This window comes from Oncorhynchus keta, chromosome 6 (genome assembly GCF_023373465.1).
Source record: "Oncorhynchus keta strain PuntledgeMale-10-30-2019 chromosome 6, Oket_V2, whole genome shotgun sequence".
In the NCBI taxonomy this organism is placed as follows: Eukaryota; Metazoa; Chordata; class Actinopteri; order Salmoniformes; family Salmonidae; genus Oncorhynchus; species Oncorhynchus keta.
In genome coordinates, this window is record NC_068426.1 from 41,265,125 (window position 1) to 41,288,416 (window position 23,292).

Here is a 23,292-nt window from a genome sequence, read left to right on the forward strand (position 1 = left end):
TGTGTGTGTGTGTGTGTGTGTGTGTGTGTGTGTGTGTGTGTGTGTGTGTGTGTGTGTGTGTGTGTGTGTGTGTGTGTGTGTGTGTGTGTGTGTGTGTGTGTGTGTGTGTGTGTGTGTGTGTGTGAGGTGTCTGTGAGTGTGTGCGTGTGTGTGTTCACAGGCATTCCAGCACCTCTTCCTAACAGCCTCATTAACTTCTAAAAGCCTGTTTAACTTCAAAGGCAGTGTCACCGCTCACACCTCTGTTACACCCCCCTCTCTCTCACACACACACACACATATATATGAACACCTCACCTCAGACCTCTCTGTCACAACAAACTCAACAGAACAGAGTGAAAGACCCCTAGGCTATACCCCTCCTAAAGGCGTTTCTGACTGTTTGTCAAACTAGTTATCATGAATACATTTTAAAATAATCATGTATTTAGATAAGCATGTAAAGGGGTTTGTTAATCTCAGAATGTGTGTGTGTGTGTGTGTGTGTGTGTGTGTGTTCTTGTGTGCGTGTGTGTTTGTGAGAGAGAGAGAGAGAGAGTTTACTGTTAATTTGTATGGTTTATTTCACTTTTGTTTAGTATATACTTCACTTGCTTTTGCAATGTTAACATATGTTTCCCATGCCAATAAAGCCCTTAAATTGAATTGAAATTGAAATTGAATCGGGAGACGGAGCACCAGTTTTCCACCGCGACACCTGCTTCCCATTGACACGTCACCTGTTCCCACGCCAGTGACACCATGTGTGAAACAAAAGTCAATGACTGGGAGGGAGGGGAACACAGCAACAACACCTTCCTGTTCTTAGGGGAGCAGCGGTGACTGGAGGTTTATGGGACTTGGGACGTGTTCATCAGGGCATACTGTAGCGAAACCTAGAATTCTTTCCTTTTGTTGCCTACTAAACACATGCCTACTAGTGTGTGGGTTCATGTATGCATGTACTTGTGCGCGTGTGTATGTAAGAGAAAGTGTACGTCTCCAATGCCTCACCTCTACAGATACGGTAAAGAAGACTGGGGCCTACCCACTGTAGATAATAATGGTTTCGTAAGGGGGGATTTCACAACCAAAGGCTTGCTCCCCCATCCTCCTCCTATTCCTCATTCTCCTCGCTCCCCCATCCTCCTCCTATTCCTCATTCTCCTCGCTCCCCCATCCTCCTCCTATTCCTCATTCTCCTCGCTCCCCCATCCTCCTCCTATTCCTCATTCTCCTCGCTCCCCCATCCTCCTCCTATTCCTCATTCTCCTCGCTCCCCCATCCTCCTCCTATTCCTCATTCTCCTCCTATTCCTCATTCTCCTCGCTCCCCCATCCTCCTCCTATTCCTCATTCTCCTCGCTCCCCCATCCTCCTCCTATTCCTCATTCTCCTCGCTCCCCCATCCTCCTCCTCCTCATTCTCCTCGCTTCCTCTCCTCCATTCAATCATGGAAGCCACGGTGCCTGCTTATCCTCCACGACCAGTTCATCAAAGCCCCAAGAGGCTTTGAAGGATCTGATAGGGATCACTAAGACAAGGAGAAGAAGTCTGACTGCCTGACTGACTGTCGAAGGCCAGACGGGGGGCGGGACACGAGTGGACATCAGGAGCCAAACAGTTGAATAATCATTACATCAGAGACAAAACTAACATTAACAAACGGGGCATGACTGACAGAGTCACTGATGTAAAACTTCAATCAGAGGGTTTATATCAGCAGTGTTTCCTTTCTTCATCTGATTGGTCTGTTTGGTTTTTGAAATATTGAAATAAAAAGCCCCACTGTATGTGAGATATTTTGACACACACCACCGTTCAAATGTTCGGGGTCACTTAGAATTGTCCTTGTCTTCCATGAAAACATACATGAAATGAGTTGCAAAAATCAATAGGAAATATAGTCAAGACGTTGACAAGGTTATAAATAATGATTTTTAATTGGAATAATAATTGTGTCCTTTCGTCAAAGAATCCTCAATTTGCAGCAATTACAGCCTCGCATACCTTTGGCATTCTAGTTGTCAATTTGTTGAGGTAATCTGAAGAGATTGCACCCCGTGCTTCCTAAAGCACCTCCCACGAGTCGGATTGGCTTGATGGGCACTTCTTACGTCATGGACAGCCACATGTTTTTGGTATCTTTGTTTTGTTTTCGGTGAATTATACTAAGCATATATAGCCTTGTTGATTTAATGGTGTTTCAAATGTTTAAATTGAGGTAGTGCTCCTCTTGTCTTTGTGCTGACATGCGGATTTAAATCAGTGGTTGTTTTAGTGAACTTTCAAAAACATTAACTTGCTTGACCATGCTGCAGGTCATGTGTGTTACATGCCATTTTTGCTTTGTGGACTTCACCATACAGATGTTGTTCTCCGGTTTCAAATCAAATAACATTTTACTGGTCACATACATGTGTTTAGCAGATGTTATTGCGGCTGTCGCGAAATGCTTGTGATTCTAGTTCCGACCGTGCAGCAATATCTAACAAGTAATATCTAACAATTTCACAACAAATACCTAATACACACAGTTAATATATAATATAATATATAATAATATAATAATAATATAATATATATAATATAGTTAAGGAATGGAATTAAGAATATTTAAATGTATGGGTGAGCAATATATTTATATAGTATTAATTGCTTTACTTAGATTAGTGTGTATTAGGTATTTGTTGTGAAATTGTTAGATATTACTTGTTAGATATTACTTGTTAGATATTACTTGTTAGATATTACTTGTTAGATATTACTAGTTAGATATTACTTGTTAGATATTACTTGTTAGATATTACTTGTTAGATATTACTTGTTAGATATTACTTGTTAGATATTACTTGTTAGATATTGCTGCACTGTAGGAACTAGAAGCACAAGCATTACCCGCAATAACATCTGCTAAACACAGGTTTCGTGATGAAACAAATGTATGTGTTGTTGAATGTATTCCGCCTCTGTGTGACTATTGCCTTTTTGTTGTCACGGCCTTATTGTATATCACGGTGGCATATGAATGAATGGGCTATAGAGCGAACAATGCAATTATCATAACATAGGTTGTGAAATGGCTTTTTAACTAGCTTGGCTTGGCTTCCTCAGTGATTTTACGCACACTCAGCCACTGGATCAATGACTAGTAGCAACTTCTGTCTGTGTGTGTGTGTGTGTGTGTGCATGCGTGTGTTTCGTCCACGGCTGTGGGTGCGTGCGTATGTGCGTGCACCTCTGCATGCGTGTATGTGTCCTGAGGGGGCCGCGGGTAACGTTTGTGTCCATAACAGAGTAGCAAACAGGGCTATTAGAGTTGAAAGGCTGTGAATTGAGCCAATCAAAGAGGGGCACGGCTGGAGACCGGCAGCCCACAGACAGACTGGCCTGGCCTGGGGCCCGATGGGATGACCTCGTCTCCTCTTCATGGATCACACACACACACACAGACACACAGACACACACACGCACAGCAGAGTGTTGGTCGATTTAATTTTGTCGAAAGTGGAGACAACGGGGTAAATCTCAAATTGGGAGTTTAATTTAACACGAAGGTACAATAGGGCCTAGTTATGAGCCCAACAGGCACATACACACAAACTAACACACACTGAAGTAGGGTTTGACCCAGTTCAAAACAGTGTGGTTCATAAATAACTGTAATGGCAAAGCAAACAAAATATGTGAGCTAGCTAATACAGTTGAAGACACACACTACAAAATACCAATCAGTGACCAAACTAACATAGTCCTAATGGAATGGGCCTTTAAACAAGGCAAACAGGCGAAAAACAAACAATTATGAGAACCAGGAAGATGCCTGAGCACTGTATTTATGAGTGGTGTTGGATAGACTAACTCAATGCAACGTGCTATCATCACATACAAGATTTTTATGACTCTGGAAGTAGGGCGTCGTCATGAATAAAATTGTATAATTTGTTTTGTAGATTAGAATGTTCCGAGAGCTTCCATCAATAGAATAAGACCTAATTCTTAAGTTCCATCTTGCACAGACAGCAGTGGTTCCCAAAAGCACCCTGCCTCCCTCCATACTCTGCACAAGGACTGTATGAATAAAATAGTAATTCAATAAATGAAGTAAATAAAATAAAGTACATTAAGATTAGAAGTAGTAGTGCAGAGACGTTTTACTAGGATTTAATTTCCTCAAGTGATCTGTCATCCACACAGACACTGAGGAACTAACACACAGACTCATTGATTACAGTTATGACTTCCAAAGATCCTGATATTTTTGTTTACATTCTCCTTCCATATCTCCATCCCTTTCTCTCTCGCTCTCTCCCTCTCTTTCACTGCTAGGCCCTCAGTCTCTCTAGAGCGGGATGGGTATCAGCCCAGCCCACCTGTCTGTCTCCCCTCTCTCATCCTGATCACTGATAGTGGGCTGGGTGCTGTGCTTTGATGTCGACCTGTTGAGGGAAAGAAAGGGAGAAAGAGAGGGGGGTAGAGGGAGGGGGGGGGGGTAGAGGGAGAAAGAGAGGGGGGTAGAGGGAGAAAGAGAGGGGGGTAGAGGGAGAAAGGGGGGGGGGTAGAGGGAGAAAGAGAGAGGGGAGGAGAGGGGGGGTAGAGGGAGAAAGAGAGGGGGGGGTAGAGGGAGAAAGAGGGAGGGGGGGGGTAGAGGGAGGAGAGAGGGGGTAGAGGGAGAAAGAGAGGGGGGGTAGAGGGAGAAAGAGGGAGGGGGGGGGGGTAGGGGAGAAAGAGAGGGGGTAGAGGGAGAAAGATAGGGAAAAGAGAGAGACAGGAGTTTTAAACAGGAGTTTTAAACAGGCGGGAGATGTACTGCAACAGACAGAACGGCCATCTCCCATACCACTGCCATACAGATACCATCAAAGACCCTGATTGCAACATTCTCTGTGTGTGTGTGTGTGTGTGTGTGTGTGTGTGTGTGTGTGTGTGTGTGTGTGTGTGTGTGTGTGTGTGTGTGTGTGTGTGTGTGTGTGTGTGTGTGTGTGTGTGTGTGTGTGTGTGTGTGTGTTTCTTCAACTGTATTAGCTCACATAGTTTGTGTGTGTGCCTGTGTGTGTGAGTGATCCATGAAGAGGAGACAAGGTACTCTAGTTTATTTAGTAAATATTTGGCTTCACTAAAGACCTCAGTGTCTTTCAATGTGGCACCTTCATAGGATGCAACCTTTCCAACAAGTCAGTTCATAAATTGTCTCCCCTGCTAGAGCTGCTGCGGTCAACTGTAAGTGGAAACGTCTAGGAGCAACAACGGCTCAGCAGCGAATTGGTAGGCCACACAAGCTCACAGAACGGGATCGCCGAGTGCTGAAGCACGTAAAAAATCATCTGTCCTCGGTTGCAACACTCACTACCGAGTTCCAAATTGCCTCTGGAAGCAACTTCAGCACAAGAACTGCTCATCAGGAGCTTCATGTAATCGGGTTTCCATGGCCGAGCAGCCGCACACAAGCCTAAGATCACCATGCGCAATGCCAAGCGTCGGCTGGAGTGGTGTAAAGCTCACCGCTATTTGACTCTGGAGCAGGGACAAATCCCGATTCACCATCTGGCAGTCCGACGTACAAATCTGGGTTTGGCGGATGCCAGGAGCATATACCGGTCCCAATGCTTAGTGCCAACTGTAAAGTTTGGTGGAGAAGGAATAATGGTCTGGGGCTGTTTTTCATGGTTCGGACTATGACCCTTAGTTTCAGTGAAGGGAAATCTTAATGCTACAGCAGACAATGACATTCTAGACGATTCTGTGCGTCCAACTTTTGGCAACAGTTTGTGGAAGGCCCTTTCCTGTTTCGGCGATGTGGAAGAACTTGACTGGCCTGCACAGAACCTTGACGTCAACCCCATCGAACACTTTTGGAATGAATTGTAACGCTGACTGCGAGCCAGGCCGAATCGTTCAAGAGCAGTGCCTGACCTCACTAACGCTGAATGGATGCAATTCCCCCAGCAATGTTCCAACATCTAGGGGAAAGCCTTCCCAGAAGAGTGGAGACTGTTATAGCAGCAAAGGGGGGACCAACTCTATATTAAAGCCCTTGATTTTGGAATGAGGTTTTCGAGAATGTTCTTGTGGTGAACAAGCCTATAGTGGCCTTGCCTGCCTATGTATAGGCCTACAGCCATCTATCCATTTAAAGCAGTCAAATATCTGATACCATTTCATTAAAAAACTATATATTTAAAATAATAAGAACCGGTATATATTACACACCTATTTCCAAACAGTACTAGGTTACTTTACAAAACCCCCACTTTCTGCCAGGCAGGGAGCGAACTTGGCCAAATGCGCACTATGCAGTGTAGATGGGTTTGGAGACAGGAGCGGTGACGAGCTGCTGTGGATTCGTGCTTCGGCTGGGTTTCTGCCAGCCTCATGGTCTTTCTTTCAGTGTTACAATAAGGATCAGGGGATCAAGTCAATCGTTCGCCTTTATGGCGGATAACAGACTAAACGGTCCTGTCTTTTCTGAAAGACCAAAGCTGTGAAGTAGGCTAGCCTATCTCCTCCACTGCGTCTTGCAAGCCAGGGGTGGGGGAGGGAGTGGGTGGCATGTGGATAATATGCAGGGTGACTGAGTGAGTGATACATTGTGTTAGGGATTAATCGGCTCAATCACAAACCGACCCATTGATAAGATAATGACGGGCTGTTATTCGGACCGGTGGGTGGAATGGATCCGGGGGCTGCTGCGCTCTATCTCTCCACTTCTCCACCGCCAGACGGCTGTCTCCGCGCGCCATGGCGCTCGGTGTAGTCTTGCTAATTGGTCATTAACGTAGACTGGTCACTTCAGAGGGCCGCGGTTCTTTGATACTCACATTCCCGATTGACAGGGAAGTCTCGAGGCGACCGTCTTAAGAGACAGAAATCGCGTTTAGTAGCCTTTCACAACTCCATAATGGGACACTATTAAATGGGAAATAGTTTCTATAATGTAAAACATTGATGTGGTCGATTGAAGGACAGTTTTATAATTCCAGGTTTTTAGCAATACCGCAGTTCATTAGCCTAATATTTGTGACTGTAATTAATTTGTGACTGTAACACTAGGCCAATAGAAGCCAACACTACCAGTCAAAAGTTTTAGGCACCTACTCATTCAAGGGTTTTTCTTAATTAAAAAAAAATATTTTCTACATTGTATAATAATAGTGAAGTCATCAAAACTATGAATTAACACAAATGGAATCATGTAGTAACCAAAAAAGTGTTAAACAAATCAAAATATATTTTATATTTGAGAGCCACCAGTTGGCTTGATGACAGCTTTGCACACTCTTGGCATTCTCTCAACCAGGTTAATGATGTAATGCATTTCAATAAACTGGTATGCTTTGTTAAAAGTTCATTTGTGGAATTTCTTTCCTTCTTAATGTGTTTGAGCCAATCAGTTGTGTTGTGACAAGCTAGAGGGGGTATACAGAAGATAGCCCTATTTGGTAAAAGACAAAGTCCATATTATGGCAAGAACAGCTCAAATAAGCAAAGAGAAACGACAGTCCATCGTAAAGAAAAACCCTTGAATGAGTAGGTGTTCTAAAACTTGACCGGTAGTGTATATCGTAGACCAAGGGGATCGTCACATTTTTGCGCAAACAAATCGACAAAAACCCAATCATCAGAGCTGTCAGTCCTCTCTCTCATCAGTAGAGACAGATCCAATGAGAATGATAATTATTAGACAACAATCATCAGGCAGATCAGCATTATGTCAAACCAATCCCTGGTCACCATCCAACTGGTTGAATGTGGCCTATACCCACATAAAAAAGACTACAGTTTACTATAGAATACTACAGTACTTACTTTAGAATTGTGTCGTATACTGTAGAATACTGTAATGCACACTGTAGTAGGCTATCATGTTGATCATGTGTAGTGCTTAGTATATCATTTTGTAGTACATTCTAAAAAATTAAGGGTTCAACAAGGGTTCTTCTAAGATCCTCAAAGTTCTTTGAATAACCTTAGGGTTCCTGGCACTGAAAATGGCCCCCAAAAGGTTCTTCCAAGAACCCCATGGGAGGTGGAGTTCATCGAGTAGCCTCTTTCCATCGAGTAGCTTCTTTCCATCGAGTAGTCTCTTTCCATCGAGTAGCCTCTTTCCATCGAGTAGCCTCTTTCCATCGAGTAGCCTCTTTACATCGAGTAGCCTCTTTCCATCGAGTAGCCTCTTTCCATCGAGTAGCCTCTTTCCATCGAGTAGCCTCTTTCCATCGAGTAGCCTCTTTCCATCGAGTAGCCTCTTTCCATCGAGTAGCCTCTTTCCATCGAGTAGCCTCTTTCCATCAAGTAGCCTCTTTCCATCGAGTAGCCTCTTTCCATCGAGTAGCCTCTTTCCATCGAGTAGCCTCTTTCCATCGAGTAGCCTCTTTACATCGAGTAGCCTCTTTCCATCGAGTAGCCTCTTTCCATCGAGTAGCCTCTTTCCATCAAGTAGCCTCTTTCCATCGAGTAGCCTCTTTAACTGCCCAACTGAAACATTTGGATTGGAATTTGAACAGATAGCAGCTGACGGCATTTAACTGAAAAAATGTAAGTTTATTATCCCTTGTATGATCTAAATTAACATTGTTTTATGATGATACCATCTTTTTTATTTGTATTTGTTTTTATTTAACTTTTCTTTAACTAGGCAAGTTAGTTAAGAACTCATTATTATTTACAATGACTGCCTACACCGGCCCAACCCGGACGACGCTGGGCCAATTGTGCACCGCCCTGTGGGACTCCCAATCACAGCCGGTTGTGATACAGCCTGGATCTATCTTTTCATATTTGTGTAAATATTTCTAAAAAAGAGACTGGATAAAATGCAATGGATATGAATCAAAAAAGAGGTAAGAATATGCAGGCTAATAAGGATATGACACTTTTGTGTCTGAAGGTATACAGACAAGGAGGGATACAAAGGTATGTCAATTGCTATTGGTATGTTATCCAGATCACATTTACTAACCTCCTGCACCTCTTCAATGAATATCAAATAGACCTCTACATTATGGACAAGGTATGTGTATGAACACCATTCTAAAAACAAATTTTTTTTTATTCACATTCACCTCAAAAACCAAGGTATAAATACTGTCATGTGTTTTGTTAATCATCTGTATAATTACATTTTTTGGGATTCACAGACTTCACCCTCCCTACACCTCTGATGAATATAACAGGAAACCTGCTCGATCATCATACACTGGAAGATCATTCTGTCTATGGATACGGAGAACATCAACACATTAACATCAACACATTAACATCAACACGTCAGAGGATATATCAGTTGGACTTGGGGCTCTGCTGGGAGTTTACCTCATATTTGGATTTCTAAATTCTGCTTTGCCACTAACATCATAATAAACACTGAGAACTAAAATAGTGTTATTGTTGTTATTGTTATGCATATTATTATCAATAATAATAATAATAACAGGGGGGGGGGGGGTCGTTCAAAAATAAACCTCCAACGGTTCTTCAAAAGGTTCTTTGAGGATAGGGTTCTTTGAAGAACTTATAGGGGTTCCCCCACAGTTTTAATTTGAATAACCCCTAAAGGATACTTCAGGAACATTTTATTTTTAGAGTGTATACTGAATTGCTGAAAAGAATCAGATACTAAACTACACCAATAATAAGAAGACACTTGCTTGGATCAAGAAACATGAGCAAATTGACTCCTTCAAGACTGTTGGAAAAGCATTCCTCATGAAGCTGGTTGAGAGAATGCCAAGAGTGTGCAAAGCTGTCATCGAGGCAAAGGGTGGCTACTTTGAAGAACCTCAAATATAAAATATATTTTGATTTGGCAAAGGGTGGCTACTTTGAAGAACCTCAAATATAAAATATATTTTGACTTGTTTAACACTTTTTGTTACTACATGATTCCATGTGTTATTTCATAGTTTTGATGTCTTCACTATTATTTACACAATGTATAAAATACTGTATACTCTGCCCATACCACCCTTCCTTATATCCCAATTTGTGCCACCCATAAGTGAGAAACCTACATGCTAAGTGTAGACCCTATTGGTTATAGAAAAGAGCAGACACGCTGAACTCTCCATTCAGAACCCAGTGTCACCTACCTACCTACAGATTATGGAACATTTGTTATTTTAGTATTTCTCCAGTAGGTTTCCTCAAGGAGAAAACCTTCCACTTCTAAGTTAAAGATAATAAAACAAAAACACGTTAGTAATGTCCCCAAAAACACTACAGTAAATACTAAAGTATATTACAATCTGCAAAAACACTACGGTAAATACTAAAGTATATTACAATCTGCAAAAACACTACAGTAAATACTAAAGTATATTACAATCTGCAAAAACACTACAGTAAATACTAAAGTATATTACAATCTGCAAAAACGCTACAGTAATTACAATAGTATATGCAAAAACTATTTCACTACAGTACTTATACTATAGTATAATGTAAATACTACAGTAAAGTCTGCAACAAATACTGCTGTGAATACTATGCTATTCCTACCATAGTATACACTATATTTTTTTAATGTGGGTAGCATCAACAGGACAGATCATGGAATGTATGAAGTCATCATATAATTTTATATTACGAAATACACGAGAATAGGTGTTATTGGAAGAGTTAATGATATTCGTATTGTTTTCATTCCATGGGTAGAGCCGAGGAGCAGGAGGAAAATATTTAATATTAAAGGAAGTGAATACTCAATGCTATTTGAGAATACACGAAAAGGATTAAGAAATGAGCTCTCTCTCTCACACACACACACACACACACACACACACACACACACACACACACACACACACACACACACACACACACACACACACACACACACACACAGGGCTATATTGAGAGCAGCGGGTTCAATTCGGAAATAAACTAACAGTTACAAATCTATAATTGAAAAAAGGGAATTTATTTTCAATGACTTCTCAATAAACTGTAAAGTGGAAGCTATTTATTTAAAACATTTTTACATTTCTGAATTTCAAATTCAAATCACTTAATTCAATTCGAATTGAGCACAACCCTGATTGAGAGAGGAGGTGAGGACAGCAAGGATGTGACTGTGTGTGGGGGAGAGGCTCTCCAGACTCACTGGAGCCAGCGGGTAATGGCCTCATTCAGGCCGATTGAGACGTCTTAATTTCTGCAGTTGTGAAAACTGAAGGAGGGAGGGAAGGATGTGTCCTTTGATCCTGGGCTGAGTGAGTTGTAAAATGAGGAGGTATGCCCTGCATAAATACTGCCTCTACTCAGATCATTACTCCATTTATCAGGACAATGACCCACTGAGAGAGAAGAACACACTCACACACACTCTTCCCTAAACTTACCCAGCTCTGAGAACTGTGTCCGCATTTCTGGAACCTGAAGGATAAGATGCATTAGATTCTATCCATCCAAAAGGACAAGTTTCTCCACCCCAACAACAGGATTTTGGTTAATTTTGTTGGACATTTACATCATCCAAACATGAGGGGACATTTCTCCATTGAGTGGCTGGCCCAGAGTAGTCGGGCATCGGGCAGCACGAGCCCTTCACCTCCCTCCTCTTCCTGGACATCCGTTGCGGCTGGACCCACCAGCACCTCTGGGACCCACCCTGAGAGCTTGCCTGGGTTCTACTGCCGACCGAGACCTAAGAATAAAGAGAACCAGACAGAGAACAAGGTGAGGAGAGGACATGGGCTGATCCTACGCAGCAATCCCAGCCTGGCAGGCTCTGAGACAGCTAAGAGGAGTAGCCCCCTCCACAAGCACCAAGGTAGGTTCACTCTGCCTCAAATCAACTCAGGATCTGAGATGACATGGGAACCATACATTCATTGAAATAGTGTGTTTTGTTTGTGGGTGTGTTTTGAGCTGTGTTGATTGAATTAACAGAATTCTTTAGAAATAGCTACATCTGATTTTGCTCCTATAGTGCTGAAAGCTCTATAGTTAGGACTCACTTCAGACTGAGAATTAACAGAATTCTTTAGAAATAGCTACATCTGATTTTGCTCCTATAGTGCTGAAAGCTCTATAGTTAGGACTCACTTCAGACTGAGAATTAACAGAATTCTTTAGAAATAGCTACATCTGATTTTGCTCCTATAGTGCTGAAAGCTCTATAGTTAGGACTCACTTCAGACTGAGTTGATGTCTGGAGACATGGTTGTGTTTGAAAGGTTCAGAGAACACACGTTTTGGAAACCACTAAGACGTAGCATATGGATGGATTTGGAATCTCTTCTCCCTCTTTCTTCAGTAGTGGCTGAGACTGGCTTCATTAGTGGAACAGAGGGGGAGACGTCAGGGTACGAGAGTGAGGGCGGGCGCTCCCTCTCCCCAAACACCCCCCTGGATGTCTCCTCTTCGCCCCCTACGGGGAGGCGGCCACGTACAGCCTACACAGCGGAGCAGATCAACAGTCTGGAGAGGGCCTTCAAGAGGAACGCTTACCTGGGAACTCGGGACAAGGTTGAGCTCTGCAAGAAACTCGACCTCTCAGACAAACAGGTAGGCAATGCAGACAAAAAATACATATAGGGACTCTTGCAATGGTTATCAAAAGGTTTATTTTATCGCTGTGTCTAAAACGCCTGTGTGTTTCTCCTCAGATCCGTAACTGGTTCCAGAACAGGCGTATGAGGATGAAGAGGATGGTCCAGGACGCTCTTGCCCAAGCGTGCCAGGCTAAAGTAGCCTCTCACCTGCAGCACTACCCCGAGCTATATGCCTACCACCCCCATCATGCAGGAGCTGCCACCCCATACCTCCACCCACACTACAGCTCATCCACAGCCCTACCCAGCCTCCCCCTGGACTCTTTCTACCAGTACTCCAGCCTCCCAGGCCTGGTGATGCCCACTACTGGGTCCTACCAGCCTTACACTCATCAGTATTAAAACTTTTGGATGATATCTCAATAGTCTAATGTGGTTTTAAGGAAACTACTTTAGACTAGTGAGACACATCCCAATACATATCCACTGGCTTCCACTTCTCATCTAATGTATTGACCATAGAAACAGTTTTCTACTCAGGGTAGAGAGCAATAATGAATGTGTTTCTGCTCCCCTTTTGTCATACTGTAATTTCTATTTAAAGTATAACATTGTTTGTTTTATTGGATCGGTTTCAAGTCATGTGGCTGCTGTATAAAAGTGTGGATAAACTGAACGTTTTTTTCCCCCAATTGCATTATAAATCAGATAATCTCAGTTGTTCCACTTGATTTATATATTTGAAAGTATTGTGTGAAAATAAAATGAAAAACAATCCCATTGCCAGATCATGGACTGTTTGTTGTAGTCATTTCAAACATCTCAATAGCTCCGACCAGTTTACAAATGGCCACCTAGTGCCCGACAAAGAATTTGGTCATACTGTGTGGATGAGTCAGTACGCAGCAAACTCACACAATCCGTAAAAGACAGAAAGATGGTCCACACATGAACTTGTGGTGAAAAATGTAATAGATTTTTCAGAACAAGCAAAACACCCAAATGACCTTCATTGGGCTCCTGAGTGGTGCAGCGGTCTAAGGAACTGCTTCTCAGTGCAAAGAGCATCCACTAGTCAATGGTTTGAAACCAGGCTGTATCACATCTGTGATTGGGAGTCCCATCCGGCTGTGATTGGGAGTCCCATAGGGCGGTGCACAATTGACCCAGCTTTGTCCATCATTGTAAATAAGAGTTCGTTCTTAACAGGCTTGCCTAGTTAAATAAAAAGATTATGTCCAATTTTCCTTTCCCTCCACAAAATGACAACCTTCTGTCTCCATGGAATACAATGAAATAATCTCAGAACTACTGTATCTCTGAAGGTAAGCAAGGTCAAAGCTAAATAAGAAATCACTTTATGACTAAAATAACAGACACAGGTTGTTTAAAAGATTAAAACTTTGTAAGTATAAAACACTTTTGGAGCTAAATCCAATCAACTCAAACATTTTCAGAACATGACAAGAACTTCAGCATTTGTTGGTCTATGTACAAAATGTACAAGTTTCTTGTCAGAAAAAAATCTTAACTTCCCTAAACACCCCACCTTTCACCTTTAAAACAGTACAAACCAACACATACCTCAAAGACTACAACTACGGTTACAAAATTACCCAAACAAATATGCAAAACAAAATCAATATGGCTCCCCTTTCCTCCTGGACTTGCCTAGTTAAATAAATAAAATTCCTGGTGGTGTGAGGTCACGTCCTCTATGCAGTCTTCTGCTGGCCCTTCTTTCCAATCAGAGACTTGTGGATGTGAGGAATTACACCTGCAGGAGGGAGAGAAAGGAACATTATGAATGTGTGATGCTATTGCTACACATTGGTAGGTGAAGAGGTGTTTGCGCCCATCTAATGTAAAACACCGAGTTCCTGGAAGACCAATACATGAATCCAATCCAAGAGTTTAAAACTCACCTCCTCCAGCGATGGTGGCCTTGATGAGCGAGTCCAATTCCTCGTCTCCGCGGATGGCCAACTGTAAGTGACGCGGAGTGATACGCTTCACCTTCAGATCCTTGGAGGCATTCCCTGCCAACTCCAACACCTGAGAGTGACAAAACAATAGTCTCAGTCTTTGCCCATTAGGGTAGGGTTAGAGTAAAAACCTGCTTGATTGACCTCCATCAGATGGTTAAATAAAAACATTTCACCTCAGCCGTGAGGTACTCCAAGATGGCGGCGCTGTATACTGCTGCGGTGGCTCCCACTCTGCCGTGGCTGGTGGTTCGGGTCTTCAGGTGTCTGTGGATACGACCCACCGGGAACTACAACACACACAGTCATAAATGCTATAGGTAGAAGTTGCCCATTTCTGTGTTGCAGGATTCACTTGTGACTGATATAACAGAGAAAAACCCCGGGGGAAAGAGATGTAGGTACATGCCTGGAGTCCAGCCCTTTGGGAGCGAGACACAGCCTTCGCCTTGGCTTTGCCACTGTCCTTTCCAGCTTTTCCTCCTGCCTGGAAAGTGACAACGAGATTCAGTGAAATGGCTGATGCATGAATGTGATTAAATGAGTTTTCTTTTACTTTTTTTCTTCTCAAAGCGATGTATAACTGTGACCAAGCTGAACGAGATGCAAGATGGTGTAGGTGTACAAAAGAAAAATGATTAATACACTAAAAATCTCCAATTTATTTTTGTAGCCTAGTGGTTAAGAGCGTTGGACCAGTAACCGGAAGGTCTCTGGTTCGAATCCCATTGAACAAGGCACTTAATAATTGTTCCTGTAAGTCGCTCTGGATATGAGCGTCTGCCAAATGACTAGCTAAAATGTAAATGTAACTTGAAGCAAACCGAAGGCACATGCAGCTGGTCATTACAGTAATCTGATTCATCACACACACGTCTCTCCATTTCCGATTCATAACGTTTGCGATGTAACTGGAAAACTGTCATTTGAGTTTTCGCGAAGACAATCCATTACAATTTTGAAAACTAAAAAAAAAAAAAAAAAAGCCTAAAACATGCCTTTCTATAGCTAACTACAATACAAATACGAAGGAAGAATGGTTTAGGTATCTCGCTAAAAACTGAAATACATATTGGTACATTTGTAGCTTGCTACCACAAGCAGGTAGTGTTAACGTTACTGTAGTTAGCACTGTTAGCTAAGGTAAGGAGATGGTAACTAACGTTAGTACCTAGCTACGGTAACTTCAATAAACAATCCAAACTTTGCCAATATCTTGGAATATTACATCAGAAAGAGACGGGACTTGACGTGTATTAGATAAATATATGTTTGGAGAAGCAGGTCGGTTGTAAGCCAGGTGGCGTAGATGTAGCTAGATGTCACTCTTTCGTTAGTTTTCGTCGAGCAGTCGTGAACCCTAGTTACTCTTACTAGCCAGTTTAGCATATCAGTGCTAAAATGTAATGACATTTACGACAATCTGTCCTATAATACAGACAACGTACATGAAATACATTAAAATTAAATAAAACTCGTTACCATGTCGCCGTTGAGTTTTCCCTGTTGTATTTCCAAACGGAGAAAAACAATAAACCCGAAGAGCAAAAAAAAAAGGCAAGCGAATGAATGAGGAGAGCTTTCAGAGCCAACCAATAGCGTCTCTGTTTATTGGTTCGAACAGTCTCTTCAACCAATTGCAATAGTGTTTGTACAGTGTAGGTAGTCTCTGCAACTGGATTGGACGCTTTGTGATAGTATAAATGCCAGAGAAATACTACTGCGGTCCGTGCTATTCGTGATGCTGAGGGCGTCCCTACTGTTCTTAATATAATAATATACACTATATATACAAAAGTATGTGGACACCCCTTCAAATTTGTGGATTTGACTATTTCAGCCAAACCCGTTGCTGACAGGTGTATAGATTCGAGCCATGCAATGGTACGGTCTTGGCATGTCACCTTTCCAACAAGTCAGTTTGTCAAATTTCTGCCCTGCTAGAGCTGCCCTGGTCAACTGTAAGTGCTGTTATTGTCAAGTGGAATCGTCTAGGAGCAACAACGGCTCATCTGCGAAGTGGGACCACCGAGTGCTGAAGCGCATAGCTAGTGAAAAATCTTCTATCCTTGGTTGCAGCACTCACTACTGAGTTCAAAACTGCACACAAGGCTAAGATCACCATGCGCAAATGCCAAGAGTCAGCTGGAGTGGTGTAAAGCTTGCTGCCATTGGACCCTGGAGCAGTGGAAACACGATCTCTGGAGTGATGAATCACACTTCACCATCTGGCAGTCCGACGGACGAATCTGGGTTTGACGGATGCCAGGAGAACACTACCTGCCCGAACGCACAGTGCCAACTGTAAAGTTTGGTGGAGGAGGAATTAATGGTCTGGGGCTGTTTTTCACAGTTAGTTCCAGATAGAGAAATCTTAATGCTTCAGCATACAATGACATTTTAGACAATTATGTGCTTCAACTTTGCGTTAAATCAAATCAAATGTATTAATAAAGCCCTTCGTACATCAGCTGATATCTCAAAGTGCTGTACAGAAACCCAGCCTAAAACCCCAAACAGCAAGCAATGCAGGTGTAGAAGCACAGTTTGGGGAAGGCTCTTTCCTGTTTCAGCATGACAATGCCCCCGTGCACAAATCGAGGTCCATACAGAAATGGTTTTTTTCGAGATCGATGAACTTGACTGGCCGGCACAGAGCCCTGACCTCAACCCCATCGAACACCTTTGGGATGAATTGGAACGCCTAATCGCCCAACCTCACTAATGCCATTGTGGCTGAATGGAAGCAAGTCCCCACAGCAATGTTCCAACAAACTAGTGGAAAGCCTTCCCAGACGAGTGGAGGCTGTTATAACAGAAAGGGGGGGGACCAACTCCATGTTCGATGAGCAGGTGCCCACATACTTTTGGTCATGTAGTGTAGCTCAGTGTTTGCAACCCCCATTGAAGTTAGCCAGTCTGGTAGGTCCACAGTAGTGTAGATTACATGTAAATTAAGATGAAATAACAAAAAGTATTTTGCAGGGACAAGTTTAAACTACACAATCCATGTAAATGAGTTTATATGAATTGTGAGAGATAATGTCTTACATGGTTTAGTCTTCTTTTCCAGTGATATTCAGAATGGGTATGCCACATTTGTACTTAGGTTTTTAAATGAATAATGATGGGATTTATATTGTGCTTTTCCAGATGCTCAGAGTGTTACATTAAATAAAAAAAACTCCCTTCAGCCACCACACTACCAATAAATCTGACCTCCCTGAATCCTATGTCACTATTCCCCTCTCACTTGTTCACCTTTGATGCTGCAAAACCCGGGTTAAATACTTGAGCGCTGTACTTTAGTTTGGCTGACAGAATAGAAGCAATAGAAATATGACAAAAGTCCCGAAAGTGCAAAATCCAAAGGGAGTAAATTTAGTGCCCATCAACTAGTCTACTTTACAGTATTTGATATCTTTTTGACCCAGATTATCTGCCAGTAGACTGAAAGCCCTGGACCTTGATGTTTGCAACCTGTGTAATAGGTGAGCAGGCTAGGCACTCTGTCGGCTGCTGTCCTTTCACCTGGGGCATATTCAGGATGCAACGTTAGAAAAATGGTTTACTCTAATCGTATCTAGTTGAAGAATCATGAATCACTTGAACATGGGTCTCTGATTCAGAGGCAATCACTTTACCAAAGATTGCTAGACTATATACCCAAAGAGAAGCAGGTGCCTCTATCTGAACTTTCTTTTTAACCTTTATTTAACTAGGCAAGTCAGTTCAGAACAAATTCTTATTTTCAATGACAGCCTAGGAACAGTGGGTTAACTGCCTTGTTCAGGGAAAGTACGACAGATGTTTACCTTGTCTGCTCAGGGATTCAATCTTGCAACCTTTCAGTTACAAGTCCAATGCTCTAACCACTAGGCTACCTGCCGCCTCCATAATGCCCTCCTTGGAAAGCCCCTGGATCTCCTCTCTTCCTTGTGAGAGAAGCCCATTCCAGTCAGGACCCCTCAGTGGTGGAACGAATCTCCCCTGCTTTCGGTGCAGCTTTGGTGAGCTGGGATTTGAAATGGGTTGGAACTGGATTGGTGGGCAAATAACAAATCAGGGCGTAGGAAATGAAATGTCAATTTGGTTTGAGGACCCCTGTGATTCTTAAACTGCATAAAATACGAGGCAGACAACATCTGAAGGGGGAACAGAATTTAACACAGCACAGGATTTAAAAAAAACTGGACTAAATGTATTTTTTTTTAAACTGGGCCCTGGGTTCGAGTCTCAACCAACCCATCACTGAATTCGCTCCACTGGTGTCAGAAGTGAGATAGTGAAGGAGTGGTGTGGTATATAGTGTAGCGATCTTGGTAAGATGCTTGCCTCTGTATCAGAACCTCTCTGAATTCGCTACAACACTGTCTGACTGATTGATGGGATGATTGGTGGGATGGGCACCACTGTGGTGGAATTAATAGCAACATCAAATATTCACATTCATATCTGGGTGACAGGGAAAATATTAGGAGTCACATGGCTAAGTATTTTCGAACCATAGTAGCCTACTTGGGGAAATTAGGTTCATGAAAAGGTGCAGGGTTAAATGTATTAATCTCAGTGTAAATGAGTGCTCTTTTGTGACATTGTTATGACATAAGGAGTTGCTTTTATTACTGCTTTTTATGTATGTAGTATTCCCCAGTCTAGAATTTAACGCTTGCCCAGTTTTCCTTAAATGATATAGCAACTGCAGAGAAAAAGATCTCCTACAATTTATTGGTACTCCATAGTAAAAATTGTTGTAACAATATTGTGGCCCGTTGATTGGACGGTGATGTGGTCCACGATAACTACGTCAACAGAACCTACATCTAAACCAATGACATGTATGAATGTTAAGACGTAGGCGTGATAGCCAGCGGAAAACGACCAATGAGAAAACAAACTCGTTGAACCTGGCGTGATTGGCAGACCCAAGGCCAATGTGGGAGCGCTCTGGGAGGGTTTTGGTGGTGACCATGAAGGGGGTGTGCACGCGGAGAGGGAGATTACTCACAAGAGGGAGAAGCTGGCTGGCGGTGCTGAAGATGGCGGATGGTGACAGTGGGAGCGAGCGCGGTGGCAGCAGCCGCGGAGGGGGAGGTGGGAGCGGGCACCAGCCCTTCCAGAGAGAGCAGGAGACGCAGGAGCTGGCGTCCAAGCGCCTGGACATCCAGAACAAGCGCTTCTACCTGGATGTCAAGCAGAACAACAAGGGCAGGTTCATCAAAATTGCCGAGGTGGGGGCCGGGGGCTCCAAAAGTCGCCTGACCCTGTCCATGTCAGTTGCGGCGGAGTTTCGCGATTACCTGGGGGATTTCATAGAGCACTACGCCCAACTGGGGCCTAGCAGCCCGGAGCAGATCGCCCAGTCCTCGGTCGGAGAGGACGGTGGGCCCAGGCGAGCCTTGAAGAGCGAGTTCTTGGTCCGGGAGAACCGTAAATACTACCTTGATCTGAAGGAGAACCAGCGGGGGAGGTTCTTGCGGATCCGACAGACCGTCAACCGAGGGCCCGGGTACGGAGTAGGTGGGCCGGGAGGAGGTATGCAGGCTGGTCAGACCATAGCCCTTCCGGCCCAAGGCTTAATAGAGTTTAGAGACGCCCTTGCAAAGCTTATAGATGATTATGGTGGAGACGACGAGGAATTGGCCTGTGGAACGGCGGTTGGGGGCTATGGGGAGCTTCCCGAGGGCACATCCATCATGGTGGACTCTAAACGGTTCTTTTTTGACGTCGGGTCAAACAAATACGGCGTGTTCCTGCGAGTGAGCGAGGTCAAACCGAGCTACAGGAACTCTATCACCATCCCGTTCAAAGCGTGGGGAAAGTTCGGAGGTGCTTTCAGCCGGTACGCCGAGGAAATGAAAGAGATCCAGGAGCGACAGCGGGATAAAATGTACGAGAGAAAAGAGGAGTCGGAGGGAGAGGTGGATGATGACTGATCAGTTGAAACAGCTGATAAGAGTTCACTTCACACAGTGAGATTTGCAATATTATATGTGGCAGAAATGACAGATTTAAGTGCATGAGGAATCGAACTTTAATACAAAACAAATATCGTGGCATAAAAAGTACGTTTTGAAATTGGAACCATTATTGATGTATTATTAAAACCTGGAGTTTAATGAAAGTTATGGGGCAAAGAGTCTCTAAAATGAGACCTTTCTCATGGATTAAAAAAAAAAGAAATGAAATTATGTTTTGTAAAAAAAAAGAAGAAAGAAATATCCCCAAAACCAGCAACTTGGTTTTCATAACAATATAAGAAGCCAATGAAATCTTTATAACGTTTCCTTTTAAAATATAGATATATATATTTAAGAGTAAGGAGTTGAATCCATTAATGCAGCTATTATTTCCATTGCTCCTTGTAAGGAGAGAACCAGCATCCATGTTCTAGCTCTCTCCTATGTGGCAGTGTGTGTTACCTTACAAGTTTTAGTGAAAGTAGTAGAAAGGAATGTCTAGAACAATTGTCATTTTTCTGGAGGTTATTATTTGGTGTGTTAATTGATGGGGGGGTAAGCTATATAACATTGGCTGTGCCATAGCAGGGCCTTTAACAGACAATTATGATGAGAAACGTTACGGAGAGAATAACTGTATCTGCAGGCTTATCTGAAGGTCTCTTGAGACTAAATTGGAGACTTGTGCTAACGTCGTTAGCTCACAGTGTCATGTCACCCTCCATACAAGTACTGTAGGCCTAAACATGGCAGATGAGTGAATGCTTTTGTTGTTTTTACATATAAATGCCTGGCATTATTTACAAGGTCTGTTTCCTGGGACTTGTTTTTATTTGAAAGTAACTTAATTTTATCTTGTCAGATGGGAGCAGAGCAGTGTGTCACCTCCCACAACAATGTGGCCTGGTATCAAGAGAGTGGCAGGCCTATTAACCAATTGGCAACCAGAAAGGACAGTCTCTTCCTACTGTGTGCGTCCCATGCTGCAGGAGCCTGCTTCCCACTTGAGAACGTTTGCAACATATATTATGCCAAAATATTGACTTTTTTTTTGTACGTTTGGTCTTCTGTAAGGGTGTTTTCGAGCTGTTTGTGCACATTTTTTTCTCTCTAATGCAAGTCGGAGGAAGTCGGTAGCCCCCTTTTTGACAGATTGGACAACAGTAGGGATTTTTCAAGTAAGTGATTGTTTTCATTCAACGAAAGACTTAATTGTTTTAATGCCAATTTTTTTTATTTGGGAAATACTGCACCAAATGTCTTAGATGTAAAAACATCTCTGCAAAAACATCTAAATTAATGACATACTGTGCACGGACAGCTGAAAAACCCTTGCCATAGGCCAAAATGAACAAAAACATCAATTTCATCCTAATATATGCGCAAATTGTTTTGGGTGGGAAGCATGCGGACGCCTTTACCCACACACCACGGGAGCCTTCTGATATGGCCATTGTAATTGATCACTGGGTGAAATCCAGAGGAGCTGCTACTACTACTGTCACCCAGCCAGCCAAGAGTGTGTAGGGCATCAATGATAAGGTGCCAACACTCTGTCTCAGCCCAGGCATCAGCACTGCCACACTCCGACCTTACACTACACCTCTGGACAGTAACAACAGGATAAATGGTTTACAAAGATAACTATATTGAAAGAAAATGGTGCTTATAAGTGAGATGATAAAAATAAATAAAAAAAACTAGCTTACAATATTTTTTACCTTAAAGAAAAGGAATATATGAATTATAGAAGTATAACGCAGGCTTATGAAACATAATTGTCCATGTTTTTTTCTTTGTTTATTCTCACTTTCATTTGTTGGTTTTCTCCCAGAGAGTGAAATAAATAAAACTTCTGTGATTAAAAAAAATATATTAATGCAACAGATATTTGTGATAGTATACTTTAAAAAAAACTCTTTCTCTCCCTCTTCCCTCCTCCCCACTCCAACACAACCAGTAGCTGCTGAAATGTTCACTTACTCTTCTTAGGTTGAAACGGGCAGACACTTCATCCTCTCAAGTGTTCCTTTAAGTATTAGTTGTTAGGCTCCTACACATCTATCAAACTACAGCCAGTTGGAATAATTGGCACCGTGTGTAGTCCCAGTTGGTCTCCGTTTCTCATAGTTGTTCCCCGTTTAACATGTGGAACCGGCCAAGGGCAATTGGTCTGAGATGGGTGGGGGGGGGGACTGCCCAACGCATCACCGGTAGTTTGTTGGCTGTGGACTAGTTGGACAGACGTGTAAGAGCCTTCATATGACACATTCTAAACCCCGAGGTTGAAGTTGCCTTCAGTTTAACTTGTGCCATTAATTATGTTGCCTGTTGTCATCAAGGCAATTAGGTTTCATTTTTGTACTTGGAAAAGACTACTAGTACATGGAAAAGCAAACTCGGCCTCCCGATTGGCACAGCGGTCTAAGGCACTGCATCTCAGTGCAAGAGGCGTCACGACAGTCCCTGGTTCGTATCCAGGCTGTATCACATTCGGCCGTGATTGGGAGTCCCAGAGGGTGGTGCGCAATTGGCCCAGGGTTTGGCTGGCGTAGCCTGTTATTGTAAATAAGAAGTTGTTTTGAACTGACTTGCCTAGTTAAATAAAGGTTAAATAAAAAAGTACTGTCTGACATTCATGGCTCAATCGAGTTAGGCATTTAACGTACCTTAGTAATCCAATTGCTTTACGATGCTAAGAATGTGTGTGTATGGATTCTTTTCCACTTTTTTGATGTTGCACTTTGAGATACCAAACACAATGGGGCGTCAGGGTGGACTAGTAGGTTGCAAGTTCAAATCCCCGAGCTGACAAGGTACAAATCTGTCATTCTGCCCCTGAACAGGCAGTTAACCCACTGTTCCTAGGCCGTCA

The 23,292-nt window shown here is 42.8% G+C and overlaps 2 protein-coding genes and 1 long non-coding RNA gene across 3 annotated transcripts; 1 reads left to right on the plus strand and 2 right to left on the minus strand.

The window, feature by feature from the left end:
* Nucleotides 1–10,910: 10,910 nt before the first annotated feature.
* LOC118385700 (uncharacterized) lies at nt 10,911–11,695 on the minus strand. Its single transcript, XR_004826092.2, has 3 exons — nt 11,446–11,695; nt 11,318–11,351; nt 10,911–11,145 (listed from the first exon to the last, which is right to left on the minus strand). It is a non-coding gene; the product is annotated as an uncharacterized LOC118385700 (long non-coding RNA).
* Nucleotides 11,696–12,527: 832 nt separating this feature from the next.
* LOC118385529 (histone H2A.V) lies at nt 12,528–16,084 on the minus strand. Its single transcript, XM_035772738.2, has 5 exons — nt 15,940–16,084; nt 14,867–14,944; nt 14,634–14,747; nt 14,398–14,527; nt 12,528–14,249 (listed from the first exon to the last, which is right to left on the minus strand). Exons 1-5 carry the CDS (start codon nt 15,940–15,942, stop codon nt 14,188–14,190), a joined length of 387 nt encoding a protein of 128 aa, XP_035628631.1. The 5' UTR covers nt 15,943–16,084; the 3' UTR covers nt 12,528–14,187.
* Nucleotides 16,085–19,454: 3,370 nt separating this feature from the next.
* Nucleotides 19,455–22,303, plus strand: LOC118385530 (transcriptional activator protein Pur-beta-like). Its single transcript, XM_035772739.2, has one exon. The coding sequence runs from the start codon at nt 19,497–19,499 to the stop codon at nt 20,391–20,393; it is 897 nt and encodes a 298-aa protein (XP_035628632.1). The 5' UTR covers nt 19,455–19,496; the 3' UTR covers nt 20,394–22,303.
* The last annotated feature ends 989 nt before the right edge of the window (nt 22,304–23,292 follow it).